A 24,500-nucleotide genomic window follows, 5' to 3' on the forward strand; every position below is an offset into this window, starting at 1 on the left:
CCAGGATTGAAGGTCCAATTGAAGAATGCAGATAGACGACTGAATATCATCCGAAAATTGCTCTTCTAGATTTATCTTGCTGAAAAAGCTATTTGATTGTAAAACTGCCTCCAAACTATCAGTATGTCATCAATAAGGATGTTCTTGATGTCACTCTTGCAGCAGTGTAACTATCGTCTCTTAATTTTGTGTCAAAAACTAAACTAAAGTTACTTCAGGGTTCTTACACAAAAAACCCCGAAATAAGATTTACAAATATCAAAAATATATTTGTAAAAATCTAAACCTTGGAAACTGTCCACTTCTTTATTTTCCAGAGTGGTTGTTTCTGCCCCTGTAATGTTTTGGCAGATCAGTGTAGTGTGGCAGTGAGAGTCCACAGCTTTTCTCAGCTTCAGTCGATATAATTGAAACGGTATAGTTTTTCTTTGTGATGCACATTCATGATCAACTATTTCCTCACAAACAGCACAAGAAATATTAAATGCTTTAATTTGCATGCCAATTCACTGGTCGGTGCATCGTTTTTCATGCAACCACACATTCATGTGAGAAGAGTTCAAGCTCCTTTTAGCTGTTCTTCCCAAAGTGTTGTGTTTCCCCTATTTGATTGTTAGCTGTTACATTTGAAAATGCTGCACATGCTGATCATTAGCTCTGTTTAGTATAAAAAAAAAAGAAGAGGGATTCACTAAAGGCCATAGGAACCATTTGCTTGGCCCACTTATCAGTCTGGACCAAAGCTGCAAATTGAGTAATCACACCGGTCACATCAGCATGGTTACAGTTAACACCTGGTTCAGAAAATTGTCAATCAATCTCTCTGCGTAAAGCTTCTGCTCTCTAATGCAAATCAAATTTGAATGGGCGCAGACACTCGACATGCTGTTATTGAATTTACTAATGTAGCGTCATATGCATGGTTGGTGTTTAAGGAATGACGGCTTTGCTCTCAACAGACAGTCTGTGTCGAATCCCGGGCTCATGTGCCAGGTTGTCATTGTGGAGATGTGAAACAGGAGACGGCGCAAGTATTAGATCTGCATTCCTACCTGTCAGATGTTCTAAAGAAAAATTATCCCAATGAACTCCGACTGTCCGGAAGCCTTCAGGCAGAAAAAGGTCAGACGTCGACATGCGTCAGAGATTGTTTGGGCTTCTTTTAGATTTTTTTATTTGAGTTTAGGCAGTTTTAGGATATCGAATTCAGGTCTGCTCCTTTCCTGAGTAGAAAACATCCATGTTGTTGTTTCAGCGAAGCACATGGCCATCAGTAGGAAACCTCCTTGCTGACTCACTGCTACACCGAGGCTTCGCTTTCATGTGCCGTTTGTACCTGCCAGCCTTTTTTCCCCCTTCCTGATGCTCCTTCATTTCTCTGACTCTGTGTCTGCCGCGGGGGCCTGGCAGCGCTGCCTTACCCGCCGTCCTCCAGCGAACAGCTCGTCGGAAACTTAAAGATGCTCCTGTCGAGGCTCAGAACGTTGAATGTGACGAGGGATAATTCAGCTCTTGCCCTTACTTCTGTTCTTTTTCCTCCCCCGTCCTCATCCAGTCGTTCAGGTCGAACGTGTGCGTACAGGCTGTGATGTCAGACTTGATGGACAAAGATATGTTTTCTTTTTTTCAACAATAGTCCCCGTGGCATAAAAGAGGAGCATGTCTGACATGTGTGTCGGCACAAGGCATGGTAGGAAAGCGTTGGTGACATTATAGTGGCGTTATTGGCTGGTTCCTGTGGGTATCTTCAGATGGCCGGTGAGACGAGGTCTTCCAGTTCACAGGAATGGAGGGATGTTAGTTGGAGCATGCTCTGTAGAGACCTTTCTGAGGAGGAGGACCGACAGAGGGAGCCACCAGGTCACATGACCGGCGAGGTGAATGTGCATGCGGGGAAAGAAAAGGAAGAGAGGGACAATCTGTTCGACACATTCTCTCGCTTTCTTTCTCATTCCCTCCCTCCCTTCTGTTGTCTCCTTCTCTCTCTCTCTCTCTCTCTCTCTCTGTCTCAACTCACTCACTCACTCACTCACTCACTCACTCACTCCCTCCCTCCCTCCCTGACGCCTTCTTCTCCTCAATGGAGGCCGTGAGAAGAAAGCAGGTATGATGCTTCCTGGAGGCGCACAAGGGAAAAAGACACGTTAGCTTTGTTCTTTTCGCCATTGGTTGGCTTTTAATGGTCGAGGAGATGCACAGTCTTGTTGCCCATCTTCCTTTTTATCCTGAAAGTTGCCTTCAATTGATTCGGGCTCTTGCTGTGTCCTCTCCTCAAGATGGTCTCTCACTTGTGCTCCTTGAGACGGTTGCTGCTGCTTTTATCAGCAAGTTTAATTGGTCCTGATTCCTCGAAACCTGAAAGACCCGACCTGGAGGAGAGTGTGATCTCTGTGCGCTGGCAGCGCTTCCTTTTTTATCAAAGAGAGATTTATGAACTCGGCATGTTGGATCCTGTTGATGGAGAAGACTCCTCGTGGATTATCACAAACAGCTGTATTCAGAGCAGTCGCAGCGTGGCTAATGTCACGCCGTTCTCGATAGGATATGGGAGGAGTACTGGGAACTACACTGATATTTTAAGCTTTTCGGCTGTATGGCTTTCTTTTATCTCGTCCTCTCAGTGGTCAGTATATAATAAGGTCCCCGGGGTCTGAGGACATATATGATGACGAACCAACCCTAGCATGCAGGCTATAGCTTCTGTTGATGAATTATCAAGCGCTTGTGACTCTGGTTATGAGCTACTGTTTTTGGCACTGGTGTAATGTTTCTGGCCCGGTGTCAGTCCTGGTATTTCTTGGTTTTGTTGCACCCTTGGCTACAGGATAAATTAAGTGTGTATATATTAAGAGACATCCATTTCTAAGCCACCAAGATGCATTTCATTAGTGAAAGTGTCTTTTCTGTGCGTTGAGGGATTCCATTTATAAAAAGTGATTAAATTTGAACTCGCTTCCTGTATATAAAAAAGTAAAAAGATTTGAGCTACTGTTTAGTAGAAACCAAAGTTAGTATCAATTTTCCTTATGCATCCAGAATATGCTACATTTTTTTTTTTTAATTTCAGTCATTAAAAACCCAACAGAAATCTGACACTTGACATTGATGGAACTTAAGATTCCCTTTGAAATAAAGACCCTGGACCAAAATTAAAAGCCTGCAACCTTTTTTTTGAGGGGGGGGGGGCTCAAAAGGATCTACTCTGCCTCAAGCCTGCTTCACTTGCAGATGAAAAATGGCAATCGTAGGAGAATTGCCGTGAAATCTGTGGGTCTTCACTCTAAATCAGTGGTCCTGCGTTGTGCTGTGAGACGGGTTCATGGACGGCCGTTGTCATGGTCTTGTGACGACCTGCTATAAAATTGTGACAGTTTAGGGCGATCATGGCTGCGGCTTGTTTGCTGTGTTTACATGTAGCGTGCTTTGTTGGAAATTGAAAGACCATAACGTTAAACGTCAACATAAAATACGACTCAATGCTACCAAGTACTTCAAGTTCCATTTGTAACATTGGCATCCCTCGTTGGCCTCTCTTTACAAATCACGACCGTGTCCTTATTCTCCTCATCTCCGTTTTTTTGAGATTTCTCTCCAAACTCAAATAGCAAGGCACCGGACGCGTTATTCTTTTGCAATCGCCTATTATTGCACCATCACAACAACTCGCACTGTTGCAGGGTTCGCTTGGGTTTTTTATCGAGCAGGCTGCACACTGCGTACTTCATATCATGGCCCAAAGTTTATTAGATTCATCTCGCACAGTATAACTAGTTGTGAACATGTGAGACTGTTAAAGTAGCACAGTCTGCTGGAGCCTTTCGTCACCTGGGAACGCAATTCACTCAAAATCAATTTGTAATTAATCGCACAGTTTTTGTGAATAAATCATCATCAGTGGCACTTTTCTTTCACTTTTAAAATTCCTCGATTTGAATCCACAGTGCATGAAAACACAATTTATTACTCGTAAGTCAGTCTTGTATATTGATAAATTTACAATATATTATGGAGCCCTCATGTGCAGGCACTTATATTTTTTCATGATGGCCTCTTATAAGTTATTGTTAATGTGAGGTTGAACAAGTTCAAGGAAAAATCTGAACTTGAGGCTGCGGAAGGGATTTATCCTAAAAGCCATTTCAATTTCTCTTCAATCAATTCGTAAGAACTGAAAAAATTTTTCCTTTTTGTCGGTGACACAATTGAAGACAGTCCTATTGAGACAAAAATTCCAGAACAAAGAACTGATCCGGAGGAGCAATGAGCAGTGTGATCGAAATTCCCAAAACAAGTCTACAGAAACTAATGAATAAAAACTTTCATCAAGGTTTAGTGATGATCGAAAAATCCTTGCTTTCTTTTTAAAAATAGAAAATCTTGAACGTCACCCATTCAGTTGTCACTCGTTGGCTTTACTTGCAGCAACAATCAGAAGTTGAAATGGATCTACTCTATGGGAACTGCTCCCAGTTAACGGTCATGCATAGAAATGATTTGATATGCATGAATCTCTTCCCACAATGGAATCGGTGATGAGCCATTCTGGAAAATAGAACGAATGTGTATAAAGTGCCAATAAACTCAAGATTGTGAACGTGATGATAATGAATTGATTATGCTTCAGTAGATAATTACAGCTGGGGTTTACAGCATTTACAACACATCCTATGAATGCGGGGATACGTGTTGTAAACGTGGTCGTGATTGGAATTGTCCCTTAACAATCTGTTTCCATCACATTCTTTTGCCCACTGGGCCCCAACAGGCTCTGCAACATAAATTCCAGGTGATCTGTAAGACAAAGCAATAACAGCCGTTCTTTAGCGCGGTTTCTTTTTGCTCTGACTCTTCTCCAAGCTGTTTGGGTTTTGTATGATTCTGTAGAATGTGTCCTGTGTCAGTCTCTGAAGGAGATAAAAACAGCCATCTGAGAGGGGAGAATCAATCATCATCAGACAGCTCGCAGCCAAGAGACGAGGGCTCACAATTGGGGTGCCTCGCTCTCGCGATGTGAAATGGAATTTTTCTCCCGACCTGTCGGATGGGCAATCCCGGCAACGATCCTGGGTTTATGTCATTGGGGTGTTGGCCCTTTCACGTGTGCCTCTCGCATTGTGGCTGCTTGTTGTGCAACATTGTTTGAGGCTTGTGTTTAGAAGGCTCCGACTTGTTTTCAGGTCTCCTGCTGCAGATCTAAAGATAGGTTGCATACCAGGTTCACATGACGGTGTACAGACAGTGAATAATTGAGCCATTAGAAATCAGATACAGGCTCTTTGCGGCTCCTTTCTGGTCATTTCTGGTTAGCTTGTGTGCAGCTCACTGCAAGGCCCCAATCTGGCGGCTCGTCTCTGAACCATTGGGGCCTTTTTCCTGCTTCCTTTTCTGAAGCTTGTGGGCTCCCCTGACATGTTTCCATTTTTAATGAGCTTCTTAAAGCTCGTGATCAGCTCATACAGCCTGAGCTTCACCTTGTGGATCCACAGTCCATGAGCTCCCAGAACCCCCCTTCAGTCCCCATCTAGTGGCAAGCTGCTGCAATGGCCGCCTCGTGTCAGTAAACAATCCGGTTGCGAAATGGCGGAGATCTGCAGACAGGCTTCTCTGCCTCCCTCCCCCCACCCTTTTCTCTTTTCTAATCTCCAGTTTGGCCGTTCCACTGTTCACCACTAGGGGGAGGGAGAAGGCTGGTGGCTTTTCCTTTTTATAGTAAGTGGTTTTCCTGAATCCATGAGTACATGTTCAGTGGACATCGCCGTGTTGATAACACAGCCTAGCAGCATAGTTCTACACCAGAAGTTCTTTTGGAAACAGGTTTTGCGCTCGCAGCACCAGCTCTTGGCCTTGTTGTTTGGCTCAGGGACTCCCGACTTGTTCTTGTGGGGTCGATGTCATTTTGCAAGCAGACCGTGGCTCACACCGTCTGGTTAATCTTAGGATTTGACTTTCAAAGCCCCATGAAGAAGGAAATGTACAGTCACTGTCTGAATCCTCTCGAACTGAAGCTCACCACAGTCTCTGGCATAGTGTGAAGGGAGAATACTTCCTTTGAGTCCTCGGGACAATCAGACACAGCTCCTCCTCAGTATATACTGTCCCGGCCCCTAAGTCAGCAACCACGTCTCTCTATTTGCTTTTTTCCCTTCTGCTTGAAATGAGCACAAGCCTTTCTCTTCATTGCCGGCTCCAGTGTTCTTCAAGGTCGAACTGACCTCGTTCCCCACTCCCTTTTAATATTTGAGCTGAAAAGGTGTCTCGGATTGAAGGATCTGCAACAAAAAGATTTGGTTCAGAAGTGAAAGGATGCATTCAGAATTCTTTTTGTGTCCCACTCCGGTCTCGTTTCCTTCGGGTCTCACTGTCCCGGAAGGTCGACTGTGCTCTCACAAAGAAGACACCAGGTTTACACTTCCTCGTTTTGCCTCTGTGAGACATAATGACGGTTGATGTGCAGTGGAGGTTTCATTGAGGCTGCTGCAGGAATCTACTACTTGATTAGGTTGGCTGTGGCATAGAAAGACTGAATGGAATTGCAGGGGGCCGCCTGCATTCAATTGACTTAACCTTTGTAGTCTTTCAGACAATGGGACAGTTGCTGAAAAGCACAAAGAAAAAAATAGCTGGATGCACAAGATTCAGAAGGTTTTTTGTTTTTTTCTGGGAGTAGGATGCAGGTGTGAGAGGAGATCTGTTCCTGCAGTTCTTTACATTTAGGAAGCATAGACTCAAGAGAATGTGTTGTTTCTCTAAATGGGAAATAAAGTGATAAAAGCAAAACCAAGTCAGACACGAGGAAGCAAACAGACATAATGGAAGCTTTAGTCTTCAATCAAATGCAGATTTACAGTTGAGTTTGCAGCAGGATCACAGACAGCATGAAGGAATAGATTGAGACAAAAGCAGCACAGAAGGTCCGAGGAATGTGAAGCTTGAACGTTTTGGATCAAAGGTCCTCAGAATCACACAATGAGTTCCCAGATTAACGCTGATTGATATATTCAAGAAAATAACCCCAACTCCTCGAGGATGTTAAAAGTTCATCAAGATGTTTTTGGTCTCGCTAAAGGAAACGTCATATAAACAATGTTTTTTTTTAATTTGTTTGTTGGCTGTTAGTCATTTTTAGCAGATTAGTTTACATATCTATTTTTGAGACTCTTGTTTGTCGAACTGAAAACAGGAAAGGGAAGCACAGTCTGATAAGAGTCAGACTTCTTCCACCTACAGGAATATAAGCTTCTGATTTTAGAGCAAAAGAGGTACTATGATTTCTCTTTCTCAATGTCCCTTATTGCTTTGACTGTACTAAACATCAGAACCTACTACCCAGCATCACAATGACTGTGTGAAGAATTATCCATGTACACAGATGGGAACTCTCACATCAAAAGCTTTAGAGTTTAGGACGAGACCAGAAAAGAGAGTCAGGGAAGGTGCTGCCACTGGATTTGGTACAGAAGGAGAGGAAAAAAGAAGTTTAAGAAATTGACTTTAAAGCGAAACAAAGTAACTCCTTTGAACCTCATGAGAAGTTTCCAGGAGGGGAGGGGGGAGTAAAAACGGTCAGATTTAACAGATTTAACCTGGGACAGTTTTCAATATGTAACTACTTAATGAAACTGACAGGAGGAAAGTCAAGGTGTTGCTGAAGATGAGGGGATGTGTCATGACAACGCGGAAGTGAGAGAGTCCATCAAACCAGGTTTAATCAAGGGCTTGATGGACAATACCCGAGAGGCCCAGAATTCATCTTTTTAGTTGTTCCAACTCACCAAGAGGAGTGACTGTATCACAAGGCCCAGTCTTAGATGTTTGGAGGTAGAGGGCGCTGTTCTGCCATAGATGTGTAACTGGCATTTCATAAAGACCCAAACCCTGCCAGTGCAGGCGATGAAAGAAGTAGGCCTGGACCACTGGCACCCTATGCTTCTGTGTATGTGTGGCCTTGTCCCCCCCCCCCCCCCCCCCCTATTGATCACCTTCTCCACTAAATCTGTTGTTGTAAAGAGGACAGATGTTCACATTTGAAAGGAGTTGAGCTTGTAGAGCGCCGCCATTCTCACATCCTAATATGTTGAATTGTTGTCTGCAGTTTCTGATGTGAGAAAACGTACACAACTGACACAGTTACTGAGGAATCAGCAGAGAATATCAGTAGCTTACATTAGTAGAAATGTTTTTAGACTTAAAGCCAATACTTCTGGACATTATAGTGTTATGCCTCTCCAGGACTTTCCTATTTATGTATCCTATTTATATATGAGCTATTGGATATTTGATTCGAGCAAATATGAAAATGATGGTTCTTTCTATTTTGTGTTAAATATTTTTGTGTATACTGTACATAGAATGCTTAAATATCTGTAAATGTGTCTATTTAGAATGTTGAACATTGTGAAGGTACTGAAAGGCAGCTAAGGGGCAGACATAATGAGGGTAAATTCTTCTTTTCTGCTCCTTTTCATTCAAAATGTGAACTCGAAGTTTTGCTGTGAAGACTGTTTATTTGTATTTTATTTGTATTTACTTTCAGTTGAACTACAGAATTATGAATAAACCAAAATACCAGCATCACTTTTAAGACTTTAAAACAATCTTTCGATGTTTTCTCAACAAAATACTCCGTTTTAGATGATTTGATCAATACATTTATGAACAAGGCCAGATTCGTTCACTGCTCTATTGTCACTTCTTTTTGTTTGTTTGTTTGTTGTGTTTCCTGGCAGCCTGCTGCTTTGGCAAAGAGCAGCACAGAGGGTGCGTCAACAAAGAAAGATGGACTCAACGCAGTGAGCAATGGAGACGACAAGTCAGGTATTTACTCGGAACGCACTCAAAGAGCAATCTGTTGGCTGCAGATGAGCTTTTCAAATTCTAATTTTCTTCCCCCCCCGTGTTTGAGTTGTAGACGCAGACAAAGAGGTGGCGGCCCGGCTGGCCTCGTCTCCGTCGGCAGCGGGGGCGATGCTCAACGGCACCGACCACGACGACACGAGGCACAAGAGCCCGAACGCGAACAAGACGGCGCCGCCGATCAACGAGAACGGCACGTCGGAAACCGAGCCGCCTCACGGCTCCGTCACCGGAAGCAACGGTTTCATTCTCACCAAACAGCAGGAGGCGGAGGACGAGGGTGGGGAAGACGAGGAGGAGGAGGAGGAGGAGGGCGGTGGCAGCGGTACGGCAGCAGGTGTGGGAGTTTCTTCCCCTCACAGGACTAACTGTTTGCCCCCGGACTCGCCGGCGGGGGTAATAGCCGCCAAGCCGCCTCCCCCCGCGACCACGTCGGAGTGCACACAAAGCTCCGGCGCGCTAAGGACTGCCCCCGGTACGGGGACCGCGTCGGGACGAACCACACCAGACACTAAAAACGGCGCCGCGTCGTCGCCCCTCCCCGCCCCGGCACCCGTCACCATACACAGAGCACGCAAGACCATGTCCAGACCTGCTGTCAGCCCGGCACAAAAGGTAACGGCCATCATCACACCTGGTCCAACCTCTGGCTCATCAGTTCACTGTGTAGTTAAAAAAAACAAAACCCAGCTCTTCTCTGCATTGCAAATTTGCTGTAGTGCCACTGCAGACACCTCCAGTGTCGCGTTTTCACTCTCAGGGCCTAATGTGCAAAAGTGTGAGTGTAATTATCCGAGCACACTGAGGATTGTCTGACAAAGTAACACATGCAGGTTTGTTTTGACGAACTCTTTATTTCAACACACAAAACATTGAGGGTGTTGTAATATTAGAAGAATTTACCTCACCGAATGCATATGCATTAATTTGATTTACAATGCATGGATGGATGGATGAAAGCAATTGTGGATTTTATGCTTATCGGGATGTTTAACACTTTTAAAGGGAAAGTGCAGATTAGATCAGCCTCAGCAGAGAAGCTGCTGCTGTTATATTTTTTCAGCTTTATTTATCATTACTTTAAGATCTTTGATCGTAATATTTTCTTTGACTTCTTCTCAAAGCATTGAATTTTGGACGGATCTTTGCTCTTATTGTTTCTCTTATTTTTTGTTGTTTGTGTTAACTCTTCCATATTTTTAACGCCCTCCGACATCACGTACATTTTGTACATTCAGCCCTCTGTCCAGTCTTTAGATATCACACGCAAAATACTCCCTTGAATACTCCTGTTGGAGGGAAACATCAGTTACGCTGCTATTTTTTGGTGATGACCTGCAAAATCCACGAAAAGCACCATCTGTTGGTGTGAGCGCGCTATTTTTTTCTTCTTTATTTGCACATAATAAGAATTGACTACAGAATTCCAAGAACTAAAACGTGACTGCAGGAGAGGACAGAAAGCTTGTGTGAGATCCTTCACATCAATAACCTTTACAGTAATGAAAATTAAAAAGAACAAAGAATGAAGGAACAACGTGCAGAGAAAATTAACAAGGAAGTTGATGAATCCTGCCACCTGCAACTCCGAATCAGTGGGATTCAGTTTCAACAGGATTATTAAATAATTCAAAATGCCACAGAAGAAAGTCATTTCACTGATTTGTCTAGAGTTTGGCCCAGTTGATGCCTGTAGGAACAACGGAGTGGAAACTGAAAGTCTTGTAGTTCCTTGTTGGGTCAAATGTCTGATGACTGGAGGGAAAACTTGTATCTGAATGGCCTTGTTTATTATTAATGAATTTTTGCATAAATATGCTGTTTGTTGAATATTAATTGCTAAAATTGGTCAAAGTATAAACTTTCTAAACAGAGTTGTCTCTTGACTTCTGGAATATGAGATTTATTTTGTATTTTTTTTTTTATTTGGGTGTATCTGAATTGGAGAAGGACTTGAGGCAGCCCGGATATATTACAAGTGAGGTGTGGATATATGAAACTATAGCGCAGTAACATTAGAACTTGTTTATTGTGTGAGATCCTCTTCTGATAAAACCAGAGGACTTGTTGCAGACGGACTTGGTGTGGCTTCTCTCTGGCAGTCTCTCTTCTACTAAAACCTAAAACATAAAACCTGTTTAATTCCAATATCCCTGATTACTAATTTTAGGATCAACTTTAAGAGATTCGTTGTTCTTTTTTTTTTTTAGGGCATTTTGAACCGTCCCATTCAAGTCTTTCCACGAGAGAAAGACAAGACCTCCTTTTGTTTAATTAACACACTTGATGCAAATAAACAAATCCTTATTGTTTTGTTTGTGGTTTTCTTCTGAGTAATGTGGGAGACTTCTTCCTTCAAGGATTTAACACTGATTTACAAATATACAGTTGTTTAAAATGTAGAGCTGAGACAAAAACCCTCAAAAGTTTTATTTGTGAGAATCCATTTAATGATGATCTTCATTGTTCACCAAACACACGATTCGTCATTGTGACACAAACTATAAACATCAGCATCTTGGACGTCGGATGTCTTGACATGTTTGTTGCAGACCGCTGATGTAGGTCCGTCTGAATCAAACTGTGGTGGGCACATGGGAGAAAACCACATTTCTCTTTCTCCAAGTAATCCCAATCGCTTTATAAAACCCCCACAAGAGCTCTTAAACTGAAATTAGGGTTCATGGTTTCTTATATTAAGAGTATCAAAACCAAGGGCCTTGGACCAAAACCAGCCAGACCAGCAAGAGGCTCCAATGTGGCCGGACCACCAAGGAGGGGCTCACATTTCTAAAAAAACAACAACAAATCAGAGATATCAGAAATACTGGCATGAAAGCTAGCCACCTCATTGCTATCAAACACGGAGCCATGCTCTCAGGCTGAGTTTATAAAAAGAGCCCATAATGCAACACCTATAGAAGAAGTATTTTTGATATTTCACTGTATTTTGCACCAGGTTTTTTCTCTCTAAATAGCTTCATGTTGAAGTTATATTTGTTTGTTTTTTTGCAAAAAGAAATGTCCATGACCTATAGTCTACACACTACACCGACACTACAAAGACAAACTTTAAAGTTTAAATTTAAAGTTTATGATGTCACCATTAGTCGACATGAAATTGGGTTGAATGTGGCCCCTGAATATAAACATGTTGACACCCGTGATGTGTGCTGTTAATCAATTTGTACTGAAAAGAAGTTTGAGCAGCACTTTGAAAATATCAAACCTGTTTCCCTTTATTTGTGTCTCATCTTATAGATCCTGAAAGTGACAGAGCTTCCTCGATTTTGTACCAATGAACCTCCTGTTCCAAAAAAAATGACGTTGACTATTGTTTGTTTTTTTGTTTTTTCCTGACGTGCAGCTTCTGAACAGGGAATTACGAGAAGCCAAGAACGCCAAACTAGAGAAGTCTGAGAATCTGGATGCACCCAGTGTGCAGAAACCCTCGCAGCAGTCCCCCGCTCAGAACCATCTACCTCAGAGTCCGCCGGAGACGCCAGCTTCCGCACAAACCGCTCCATCAGCTTCACCAGCACCTCCACCGCCTCCGGCTCCCGCGGCGCCCGACGCTCTCTCGGCTTTTCCGGCTAAGACGCCGACCAAGCTCCCGCTAGGTCAGACCGAATCACCCGACATGAGACCTTTTCTTTTTTCTTTTTGGTTTGTTTTTGGTTCTGTTTGGGGCGTTTCAGAGAGAGTTAGTAATGTGGCTGGTGTCTCTCGTGCAGCAGGCTCGTTCTCGGCTGGGCTGTCGTCGCGCAAGAAGAAGAGGAGGATGGGAACGTACAGCCTCGTCCCCAAGAAGAAAACCAAAGTGCTTAAACAGAGGACGATGTTGGAAATGTTCAAGGAGCTGCAGCATTCTGCCAAGAGCCCTCAGGTCTGACAGCCACACACTCGCCAAAGCAAATCAAATCCCATTGTGGGAAAAAAAAACAATGGTTTTGGTGATATTGGTATTGTTTCCTGGTTCGGTCAGACTCTCCTCGTCTTTTGCTGCTTGTGGATTATTTTTTTGATTATTGAAGGCAAGCAGCCTTCTCCTGCATCTAAGGCAAACAGAAAACAACTTAGGCTCTTGCTGGGTTGAGTGTGTATGCATGCTTTTGAATGTTGCTTCCATGCATTGTTGGAACAAGAACTCAAATTTTATCTCCATCCAAAATTGGAAGAAAAAAACAATTTGACCAGCACGTACAATTGGAAAAAGATCAAACCCCACAGTGACCCCCAATTTCGTTCTTTTTTTTTTCATAGCGGCATTTGCGCTTTTTGCAGATCTATTAACGTGTCTTTTTGTTGTTTGATTCCCTATAACCTTTTCATATGTGCCATTCCACCACTCACACTGACTGGACAGCAGAGGGTGATGAACCTTGATGGAGACTCTGAAAAGTAATTATGAACTGAAGAGTCACGTTTCTTCAGAATAGGGTTTTATTTACACCGTCGGCGTAATGTGACCCCGATCGAGGAAGTTTTCCTCTAATGTGGCACAGATCGGCTCTGCTGTTGGACAATGTCAGCAGGGTAAAGGCACGTTCAGATATTTCAAACTCCGATACAGGCCTCAGTCACCTTAGAAACAGGTCGTGTGGAGTCTTTTGTGGCGCCCGAATGTCACGAGGTGGAAGGCTCTTGAGATGTGTGGGCGGACTGGGAAGTTGCACCAACGTAGTTGCAAGAGGTGGAAGAGGTGTGTGTCAAGTTGGCGGTTAGCGGTGGAAATATACCAACATCAAGTGCCAACTAAGACTTTTTAGTTTTATAATACCAGAGTTTTGAGTAACTCTTCTAAAAAAGAATGTTTAGGAACTTTTAAAAACTATGTCGCAATTTCACAGATCTGTTGCAAAGAACAAGTTTGCGAACCCTTCGGGATTACTGGGATTTCTGCATAAATTGGTCATGAAATGTGTTGTGATCATCGTCTTGGTCATAATAGACAAAAACACGTTTTATTGAGCGTGTCAGCGTTCACAGTGCAGTGTGGGAAAAGTATGTGCTTCTCCAAAAGCTAATTGGATCCAGGAGTCAACCAACCCCAAGTCCAGTCAATGAGATGAGATTGGACGTGTTGGTTCAAGCTGCCCAATTAAAAACACACCAGTTTGCTGTTGATGTGAACCATGCCTCACACAAAAAGAGCTCTCAGGAGACCGACGGTCACGGAATTGTTGTTTTGCCATGAAGCTGGAAAGGGGCTGCAAAAGTATTTCTGAAAGGCTTGATGTTCATGTGTCCACGGTGAGACAGACGGTCTACAAGTGGAGAAAGTTGAAGCACATTTGCTACTCTCAGGGCACGGCCATCCTGCAAAGATGACATGCCCGAGAAAAGCACAGGATGAAGGGTTCGACGGATTGCAGTCATCGGTGGCAAAATGAATTTATCGAGATGTTTTAAGACCATCTGTCCACCGACTGAAGCTCAGAGGCTGAGTGATGCAACAGGACAACAACCCAAAACATAGAAGTAAATCGACAACGGAAGGAAATGCATCTTCTGCAGTGAGCCAGTCCTTAACACGATTGAAATGCTCTGGCGTGACCTCAAGAGGTCATTGCTGCCGAAGGAGGGTCAGCCAAGTGTTAAATCCAAGGCCTCACATACTGTTCCCACTCTATACTATGAATGTTTCAACAGAACTATGGAAACATATGAGCATCGTTTGTCCATTGCTGTGACTTAAGCCTGGTTCACCAGGCAGGATAATCAGGCCGCTTTTGGCCACGACAATCTTCAGGACGCTCAGATCATCATCAGATGATCTTATCAGATATTCTTGCCGTGTGTGTTCAGACTGCTCTCGTCTGCTCAGGAAAGCTCTGATCTGAGATCGGAGATATTCAACACGTTGGATTGTTTTGGCCCGACTTCCCACCGTGTGTGGTGTCCTCCGAGAGCAAGACTCAACGAGCCCGTTGACTGTGACGCGTAGCCAATCAGAAAGCAAGGTGATGTAGTGGCGCCGGACCGGAAGCGGGCGGGGAATCCAAAAAATCAAAACAGTTGTTGTGACGAACCAACAACTCTTTTTAAAACGTGTTTTTTTTTTCCCGGAAAAAATCACACCACAAACGATCAGCATTGCATCTCGTCCTCCGCCAGGTTTGTTGACGCTGGAATCACGTTTGAGCTCGCCAGGTTTTGCGAGATTTCCCGTCTGATCTGGGGACGTTCGCAAGTTAATCGGTTGGTGTGTGTTGACGTTGCCGAGTGGCTGCACACTACACACCCTACGACCAAAACCGTTCAACCTGTGATTATTTATCGCCGTGTGTGTGTGGTCTCTCAGGTTTGGGAAATCTGCCGACAATTTTAGAATCCTGCCGCGTGAACCGAGTCAGAACATATTTATGAGCAATTTGTACAGAAGTCCAAACAATCCCAAAGTGGTCGCATACTTTTTCTTGCAACAGTATATTTTCAAAGTAAAACTCTTGCGGTTTCTCTGAGTTTCTTTTACATGACTGTCAGATCCAGTTTAAAAAAAAAAAAATCGTCAAACTATGAAGATGACTGAGTCCATGTGCTCAGAGTCGACCAGCATTCCCGGCCAGTGCTGACATGTGATACAAGACTTCTTGTCACTTTGCATTTGCTTCGATAACCTCAAGTCCTCCGCTCTCTCACAGAATAAGGAGGTGACGAGTGTGAATGGGGAGAAGATGGGAAATGCGTCCGAGGAGGAGGAGTCAGAAGACCTGGAGTCTGAGGAGGAAGAGAGACGTCAGCCAGCGGTAGAAGGCGTCAGCACCGTCCAGGAAACATCCGAACCCACAGATCAGGTCGGAGAACAAATCCTGGCTGGCGTCCCCCCAGTCATGCTTTCCCGTCTTGTGTGGAAACTCCTAGATTGCAGTTCTTGCTTTGGATAAAATGTGCATTTCTAGCAGTAATGTATGACATTTCCCCCCCAGGTCACTTTACATCAGTTGAAAGGGTTTTATGTTCCTGGACTAAAATCTTCAGGAAATGGTTGACTTTTCATTTCCAGAGCTGGAGAACTGACACATTGTAATTTAGCGTTGTCATAAAAGCTCGCAGACCCAAGGAAATAGTTGAAGTACACTTGACATTCCGAGAAGTTCAGACATTAATTGACATACAGCTTCTTGATGAAGTGTTTGCCCCCCAAGTAGTTGAAATCTATCGGTCTGGAAAAGGTTATAAAGCCATTTCTAAAGCTTTGGGACTCCAACGACCCACGGTGAGAGCCATTATCCACAAATGGCGAAAACACGGAACAGTGAGCAGCGACGACTCATCCAAGAGGCGACAAAAGACCTCCAACAACATCTAAAGAACGGGATCTTTTGGTCTCCTACAAATCATACATGCAGTGTGAGACAGTTTGGTACTTCCAGACCACTAAACTAAACTTCAACACACATGAACTCAAACCTTATTAACCAGAATTTGTTTTCACGATACACACCCTAAAACAGCTCAGTATCCAACTCTCTTATTGCTGCGGTAATAATCGATGATAACACCCTGGATGGTTTTCCTTGTCATAGTTTAGTTTTTCTGACCTTCATTCGATGTAAAACCTGGATTATTTCACTTCCTTTTTTTTTGTCATTGGTACATTATTAACTGAGCTGGATGCCAATAACCAACGTACATCTAACTTTCTGTTTGGTTACCCTGTACCTGGAGGACTGTGGTATCTCAGCATACCGTACACAACTGTGTTTTGTGATTTGCAGTAATTTTTTTAAGCGAATATAATCAATAAAAGGAAAAAAAAAATTGCAACCATTAAATCATCTGTTATTGGGTTTACTGTCATTAAACTTCCAATGATGAGACCTGCTGGTTTTAAGTGATCCTCACAGTTTTCCTGTCAGATATCAGAAAGTTCAAAATCTCGTTCGCTTGGTGGGATGTTGGTTTCTTTTTCCCGTAACGTTTCTCTTGTGCTTTGTTGGGTGCAGTCGAAAGATGAGCAGGAGTCTGAAGAGTCTGCAGAGGAAGAAGGAGAAGAGGAAGGCACGGAGTCCGACCTGGTGAGAACGCTTTCACATCACCAGAGAGTTGGTTGTTGAGCGCCGCGGCATGTTGTCACTCAATGACTGGACCGTCGTCCCGCAGAGCTCAGAGTCCAGTCTGAAGAAGAAGCTGAAGAAGAAAACTAAAGCAGACAGCGCGTGGCTGCGGCCCTCCAGGAAAAGGAAAAGGAGGATGAAGGCGAAAGGTAATCGCACTCGTCTTAATCGGTCTGCTTCTGGAAGTAAGACGCTTTTAGATTGTGTAACGGTCAACATCTTCCCCCTGGAAAACAGACGGTCGTTCTTTTGAAACGCTGCGGTCGTCACATAATCCCAACTGGAGCTTTCATCAACAGACGTGCAGGTCCAAAACCATTGGGACCTTGTGTTGAACATGAACCAATGAATTTAATGGTTTATTTTTTTTCAGCTATACATCGGTTGTTTTTATTTATTTATTTATTCTTTTTAGCGGCACAACTTTCATGTTGGTCCCAAAAGAGCAGAACGGACGGAGACAGTGGCTCCGGCCGCAACTGAACTGGGATCAGAGCGCCGAGGCAGCTGTGGAAGTCCGTGCGCTACCGACAGGCAGGCGTTCGCTCTCTCTGAACCAACACGGTAGTTGCAGCCGCAGCACTGCGGCTGCAAAAAAAGTAAATGAACTAAACCGCTCGTTCAAAGCGGAGGATGTAAACAACAACAGAGGATTCATAAGGTCCAGATCTGTCGCCCGGCCGAGATTACTGTTGCAACGTCGTATATCTGCGGAGCTCTAAACCTCCGCCTACCGCCAACCGTACTTTCTGCGGGGGAAACGCACTAGATTTGGCTCTGGTTACGCTTCGCCGCGCTGCTCCGTACCGCGCCGTTCTGTCCCTGGACACATCTGAACACCAACAGATACAGTTCACTTTAACTGACCAAGAAAAGCAAGGGGCTGAAGCCAGTGGATCATTTATGCAGATCTTCTAAACTCTATGAATAAACACAATGTGTACAACTAACAAACAAAAAACCAAGACCAACAGAAGGGGGGGGGGGGGGAAGAAAGCTCTAAAGAACATAATGTATGAACACCATACATTATGATGCTGTTTGGCTCATGAGTCTGAACTATCACCTTGAATTATTCTGTAGTCTACACTCTTGTATTTAATTTCATCGCTGAGAGTTTAACTTCCCGAAGAGAAAAAACATCAATATCATAGATTAGGTTTCATTTTACTCAGAAATAAATGACCTTTACATTATATTTGCCTTCTCTCAACTTAAAAAACTGTTGAATATGAACAGTAAGATTTTTTTTTTATTCGGAGGCAGAAAAGCCAGAAAACTTTTGTCTCATCTGTTGCTTAGTAGATAATTTGATTTACAGAACAATGCAATGATTTATTTATTTGTTTTTGGCATTGATAATGCTGAGGTCTGTATTTTTATTTTCTGAATATAAACCCAATGGGAAGAGTTCGGGATCCAGTTAAATGGGTTTTGAGAAAATGTTTTCTGCAGTCTTTTTTATCCATTCCGATTGTGTTTCAAGTTGAAGGAAACCGTGTCCCTTGGCTTAAGTACATTGTGTGATTTTTTTTTTGTTTTGTTTTGTTATTTTTATTTAATTTCACTTAATTTGAGTCACTCACCTACTACACAGCTTAAACCTCATATTCGTAAGTGTTTACAAGTTATCCTCACATGTCACACCGAAGTGAAACGTGTCGGTTTCTGCAACTTGCATTTTCCATTTTGTTTTCCGAGGTGAAGCATTTATTTTTGTGTGTCTCTGTTCAGAACCTGAAGCAGCAGCTGTTCAGGCCGAGGCCGCGGCTCCGTCCCGCGACGACAAGCCGTACACACCGGTAACACCGGCGGAGCCCGCCAACCTCGGCAAGCCTCCGCACAATAAAGGTCAGCGTCACTTTGTTCACGACTTTTAATGTGAAAGAGTTTCTCTACATTTCAGTGCGAAAGGTTGTCCCACTTAATGACTCAATGTCAGTTTTAAAGCCATAGAAATGCTTATTGACAAACCCTTCGATTCCCAGTGGGTCTTTCCATCGCCACGTAAAGGACGTTTCATATATTCAAGTTTTAACACTCACACACACCCGTATTCACAATAACGGGTCAACAAATATCCACACGTGTGTTTTTGGACTGTGGTAGGAGAATGGAGTACAACAAATGATCTGCTCGTGTAAAACGACACTTCAGAAACTCTCAGCAACAAAACAAAACGAAGCCGGTGTTTTAGTCATCATCACACCTCAATGTTCCAGGTGTTTTGGGAAACAGGAGCAGACTTGGAACGCACACATCTCCTCAACCTCATCGTTTTTTTATTATTTTCAACTGTGCTTTATTTCCTCTGATCAATTATTTGCATTTTCTGGCTGGTAGCCTTGTAGTAATTCAAGGAAGTGACATGTTTTTAACTTGGCTGTATCCTCCACTGGCAGACCAGTGTGGACGTGCAAAAAATGTCAATTAATTGCATATACATCCAATGAGTTTCGGAGCACTTTCCTGAGAAAAAAACAGCCTGAATCATAACCCTGATGGTAACGATTATTAATGAACGGATCTGGAAAAGTCAGACTCAACCATGTGTTCTACAGAGTTTTGTTTACATCTCAGGTTTATGGTTTACATTGATGGGTTATAGGATGTCGAGATAAAGTATTATTATAAACATGCAGAAATTGTGTGATCGTCCACACGTTACTCAGGTGAAGACATTAAAATGGTCATATTATGCAAAATTCACTTTCTAATGGTTTTCCAACAGTAATAATCATCCCCATGTGTGGAATGACGCCTCAGAAGTTAAAAAATCGTATGTCTCCCTGGCTTGTTTTCTTTTTTTTTAAAGTGTGTTGCTCCAATGGACAAATCAGAAATTGAACCCTATACTGTATAATGTCATTAGGGGTTCAGCCAATCCCAATCAAGCTAGGCCCTCCCCTTTGACCCTCTCACAATTAAGCAGCTCTGCTTTGGCACATGGCACCACAAAAGGAAGTACTTCCTCCTTTTCCCAAGATGGACATGTGTGGGTGGAGCCAGTCCAGCTCACACAGACACAGCAGATTCTGAATGCAGCTCCTATGATCCAATATTCAAATAGATAAAAATGAAATAAAAGCTGGATTTGGGAGAATAAACTTTGAATACAATGTTTTTGGACCAACGAGACCCTGTGAAAGTGTTTAAAGCCGTATAACACGACCCCTTTCAAATCAGAAGCAACCCTAAACTCTGCTCCTGGCCCTTTTCCCACACAGAGTCGGTGGTCGAGGAGGCCCAGGAGCTCCCGCTGTGCAGCTGCCGCATGGAGACGCCCAAGAGCCGCGAGATCCTCATCCTGGCGGACAGGAAGTGCATGGCCACGGAGAGCGTGGACGGGCAGCTGACGCGCTGCCAGAGCGCCGTGCTCAAACACGAGATGATGCGTCCCTCCAACTCCGTCCAGCTGCTGGTGCTGTGCGAGGACCACCGCAGCGGCATGGTGAAGCACCAGTGCTGCCCCGGCTGCGGCTTCTTCTGCAGAGCCGTGAGTTCAGTCCGTCCACCGTCACACGCGGCGCAGCTTACAGCAGGTTTGGAGTCGATTATTAGAATCTATCCTTGAACGTGCCTTCTGTTTCAAAAATAATAGCTGATCCATTTGGAGAATCCTTCTCAGCCGCACGTGTCCCATGATTCATTGCATTTATGAACCAAACATGAATTTGCATGACTTTGGCCAAATTAGTAACGTTCATTTCTTCGGCGGCACTTTGCGAACAGGCCTGACCAACACGTGTTAACGGAAACAATCCGCACTCCTTCCACACGGTCAAGTGTCTGTTTTAGCTTTCAACTCTTTATAGTGAAGATGATTGAAGAATTGTTCTGTGCAACAGTCTTAGGCAGTGGTGGGGAAAAAATAATGCAACCCAACAATGCTTAAAAAAAAAAAAGAAGCTCTGTTTGGTTTGTACTCGCTTTAAAATAAAATGCTGAGTGACAGTTTTTTTTTTTTTTTTTTGCAAAATAGCAAACATTAATCTTTAATAATAATAACGCAAGGTAGCAAATGTGCATATTGATGGGGGTCTGAGAAGACGTCTGGCTGATTTACACTCACACATTCTCAATGAATCTAACTGACAAGAGGATCTTTTTTCTGTGTATTTCTAATAAATACCATTTTTATGGTTTGTACGTGTGAAGACAATATGTTGTTTGGTCTTCCAAATAGCATTTATTTTATACGCATGATCAATGAGCCACAGACTAAATGTGTCTCTTTCTGTAACTTTCTTTTGCTACTCAGGTCCAAGTCTCTCTTTGAGTTTGTTTAAAGGTGGTCAAGGTCACTTTTACTCACAGCTGCTTTAGAAAATATGAGGAAATGCCTCAGATCTCTTCATTCTGTTGGCTTCACCTTTTCGATCACACAGAATACTCAGAGAAACTGTCGTCTATTGTCAGCGGTGTCCTTGCAAGCTGCTGACCTGAAACGGAGCTACTTACTCAGTCAGAATCAAACTGATGTCTCTTGTCCCTCAAAGTTCTCATGTGAAGTCTTTAATGACAAACCCAACATTTTATCAGAAATGTTAACCAACACAAAGTGTGATCTGTTTGTGATCGTTTGCTTTTGGCAATGCATCTTTTTTTCCCTCAATTCTATTTATAGATCACATTTGAAAACAACAAAGGTGGTCTGTTTTCCAACTACACACACAAAAAGGATCTCGCGATAGTAAATAAAGATGGTAAAAGTATAAGTTTGTGTTGAGACCTGATTCAAAGACGTTGAGGCTTAAAGCGGAGTGATTACAGACGTCATATGATCTTTATTCAGTATCTGAACAGACGCACGACGAGATGATAAAGCTTGGTCAACACTCGCATGGAATCTGTTGCAAAAGGAGGAGAAGGCTTGAATCATTGAGTTGATCACAGTCGAGTTCGGTCCTCGGAGGAGCGTGTTGTTTATGCGTTTTTGTTGTTTGCACAGGGGACCTTCATGGAGTGCCAGCCTGACGTCAGCATCTCCCACCGGTTCCATCAGGACTGCGCCTCGGTGCTGAAAGGTCAAAGTTTCTGTCCGCACTGTGGGGAGGAGGCCAGCAAAGCCAAAGAGGTCACCATCGCCAAGGCCGACACCACCTCCACCGTGCCCCCCACGCCGGCGCAGGGCCCGGCCACGCCGGGCGCCCCCGAGGGCCGGGCGGACACCACCACCGGCAGGTAAAGCGCTGGCCGGGGGGCGGGGAAGCACAGCGTGTCGCTTCTCAACATCTTTCAATCACTACGTTAAATTTTCAAATTGATTCGCCAGCTCCTCTTGTCCGACTCCGGGCGCCGAGGTCAGCGGGAGGGCCGACAGCTCGCTCTCCATCCGCTCAACTCAAACGCACGACACGGCGGCGTTCCCGGGCGCCACCAGGACGACGTCCCTCCAGGCCACGGTGGGAGTCTCGGTCACGCCCACACCCCCTCCGGGACAATCTCGAGAGACTCTGGACAGCATCCTGGTGGCTCTGGACATTGAGAAGTGAGTCAGACCTGCTGAGAATCATCGGTTTGCCTCGCTCACCACAATCCTCTAACTCTTTTAACTCTTTTATTTACAATCAGACCCAAGAAGCTGCGTTTCCACCCCAAGCAGCTTTACCTCTCGGCCAAGCAGGGCGAGCTGAAGAAGGTGGTGCTCATGTTGGGTGCGTTCACTCCTCCGTCAGTTCCTTGTTATTCCATCACGGTGTCTTTGCACCTTGATGAGGTTTTTAACCATCCGTCACATCTACCTTCTAGTGGATGGCATCGACCCCAACTTCAAGATGGAGTCTCAGAACAAGCGCACGCCGCTGCATGCAGCGGCTGAGAGCGGACACAAGGACATCTGCCACATGCTTGTCCAGGTAAGAGGCTGGAGCCTCATGGTTTTACGATGGAAAAGTCCAGAAAATTATATTTTGCTTGGAGAGACATGGAAGACGACGATTCAGGAATGGCAGTGATCCACCGTAATCAGAGGGTCGGGAGTTACCTCCGAGTACCGAGACAATTAGAGGAAGCTAATCTATTAGCAAGATGCCTCTCAAAGTCCAAAGTTGCAATATGCTGAAGGTGAAATGGCTTCCAAAACACAGCAACCGCAAACACGCCAGTGAGCGAGCAGCAGCATGGTTGTGGAGCGGTCAGCCTCATCTCCAGACATTAATCCCTTAGTAAACTTTGGAGGTGACATGAGAAGAGCTTCTGAGGCAAATACCCATTCACAGGTTACACAGTGGTTATACAACTTAAATGGTGGCGTCGTGATTCAGAGGAATGTTTCTGTTAATACAGTCAATATTTGGGTTTTTAAAGAAACATTTTGGCACCGCTATTGGTTTGAATATTAATTTTCTCCAAGTAGATTTAAAAATGTATCCATACTTCTTGGCCATATTTTGAGTAATATCCTTACGTGCGTGTGCGTGCGTGTGCGTGTGCGTGTGCGTGTGTGTGTGTGTGTGTAATTTATACCTTTTAAACATATAATTAGTTTTAATATAGTAGTTGTAACATGTTTGAATTGATAAGTGATTAAATAAGTGGAAGTTCAACAACATATTTATGTCAAAGACTGGGATTTAATAAGTTTTACTACTTCTCACTACTTTTTGCACATGCAACCAGATTGTGTTGTTCTGCTGTTATATATTTACTGTTTGGTGAAATATCTTTTGGTTAAATGGTGTGATTATTTGATTTTGAGCATGAGCAGGCTGCAACACGAGCGTCTCCAGAGTCTGCCGTGAACAAGAGTCCAGCAGTGTGTCCAGAAATGTCACCCGAGTTCATAGTGAAGCCGTCTGTCCAGGATACACACCGCCTGCTGCAGGGCTGCGATCACATGTCACTTCTTTCACACATCCCAACTGTCTGTCGTGTGTTTCTCCAGGCCGGCGCAAACCTGGACATCTGTGATGAAGATCAGCGGACGCCGCTGATGGAGGCGTGCGAGAACAACCACATGGATGTGGTTCTGTACCTGCTCCGAGCCGGAGCCAGCGCCACGCACAAGGTACGCCCCCCCGGTCAGCAGGACCATCTCCGGACTCCCGAAGCCACCTCTAATCAAGAGTCTGTGCTGTTCTCAGGACGTTGAAGGGTTCACGTGTCTCCACCTAGCGGCCAAGTCTGGTCATTACAAGATCGTTGAGTACCTTCTGTCCACAGGACTGATCAACATCAACTGTCAGGTTGGTACAGTTTCACCCTGATCTTTAAAGGGGTTGTTTCCATTCTTTGTGCATAAATCCAAAATAGGTTGTGAAGAATCAGGCAGGGAGGTTGAAGAGGTTCTTCTGGCTGTGCATCAAATGCGGTCATGCCTTTATTCCGTTTATTACAAGTGTTGTTTGGACTGTTTTCTTTTCTTATTGTGCACAGTGTGGTGCGGTTCAGCTTTTCGACACTTTCACATGGGCCTCGTTGGTCCAAAAACCTAGTATTCAAAGTTTATTGCTTCTCTTTGATTTTCACCCATTTGGATATCGGATCATAGGAGCTGCATTCAGAATCTGCTGTGTCTGTTCATTCCTCCATTTTTTTACCCCCCCCCCCAGTCGGGCTTCTTGGAGCCCGACTGTGTGTTTTATC

The 24,500-nt window shown here is 44.0% G+C and overlaps 1 protein-coding gene across 1 annotated transcript in view; it reads left to right on the forward strand.

Moving 5' to 3' along the window:
* Window positions 1-1,808: 1,808 nt before the first annotated feature.
* Window positions 1,809-24,500, forward strand: part of ehmt1b (euchromatic histone-lysine N-methyltransferase 1b) — a gene marked incomplete at its 5' end in the record, with an annotated part of 29,096 nt that continues 6,404 nt past the window's right edge. Inside the window, 16 exons of the mRNA XM_080510285.1 lie at window positions 1,809-1,877; window positions 8,727-8,814; window positions 8,909-9,468; window positions 12,221-12,473; window positions 12,591-12,739; window positions 15,498-15,650; window positions 16,803-16,874; window positions 16,960-17,062; window positions 18,648-18,764; window positions 20,141-20,409; window positions 21,865-22,097; window positions 22,189-22,404; window positions 22,488-22,570; window positions 22,665-22,771; window positions 23,800-23,922; window positions 23,999-24,100. Of these exons, the coding sequence (XP_080366411.1) occupies window positions 1,809-1,877; window positions 8,727-8,814; window positions 8,909-9,468; window positions 12,221-12,473; window positions 12,591-12,739; window positions 15,498-15,650; window positions 16,803-16,874; window positions 16,960-17,062; window positions 18,648-18,764; window positions 20,141-20,409; window positions 21,865-22,097; window positions 22,189-22,404; window positions 22,488-22,570; window positions 22,665-22,771; window positions 23,800-23,922; window positions 23,999-24,100 (2,697 nt within the window). The remainder of the gene's footprint in view (window positions 1,878-8,726; window positions 8,815-8,908; window positions 9,469-12,220; window positions 12,474-12,590; window positions 12,740-15,497; window positions 15,651-16,802; window positions 16,875-16,959; window positions 17,063-18,647; window positions 18,765-20,140; window positions 20,410-21,864; window positions 22,098-22,188; window positions 22,405-22,487; window positions 22,571-22,664; window positions 22,772-23,799; window positions 23,923-23,998; window positions 24,101-24,500) is intronic.

Source organism: Blennius ocellaris (genome assembly GCF_963422515.1).
Source record: "Blennius ocellaris genome assembly, chromosome: 15".
Classification (NCBI taxonomy): Eukaryota; Metazoa; Chordata; class Actinopteri; order Blenniiformes; family Blenniidae; genus Blennius; species Blennius ocellaris.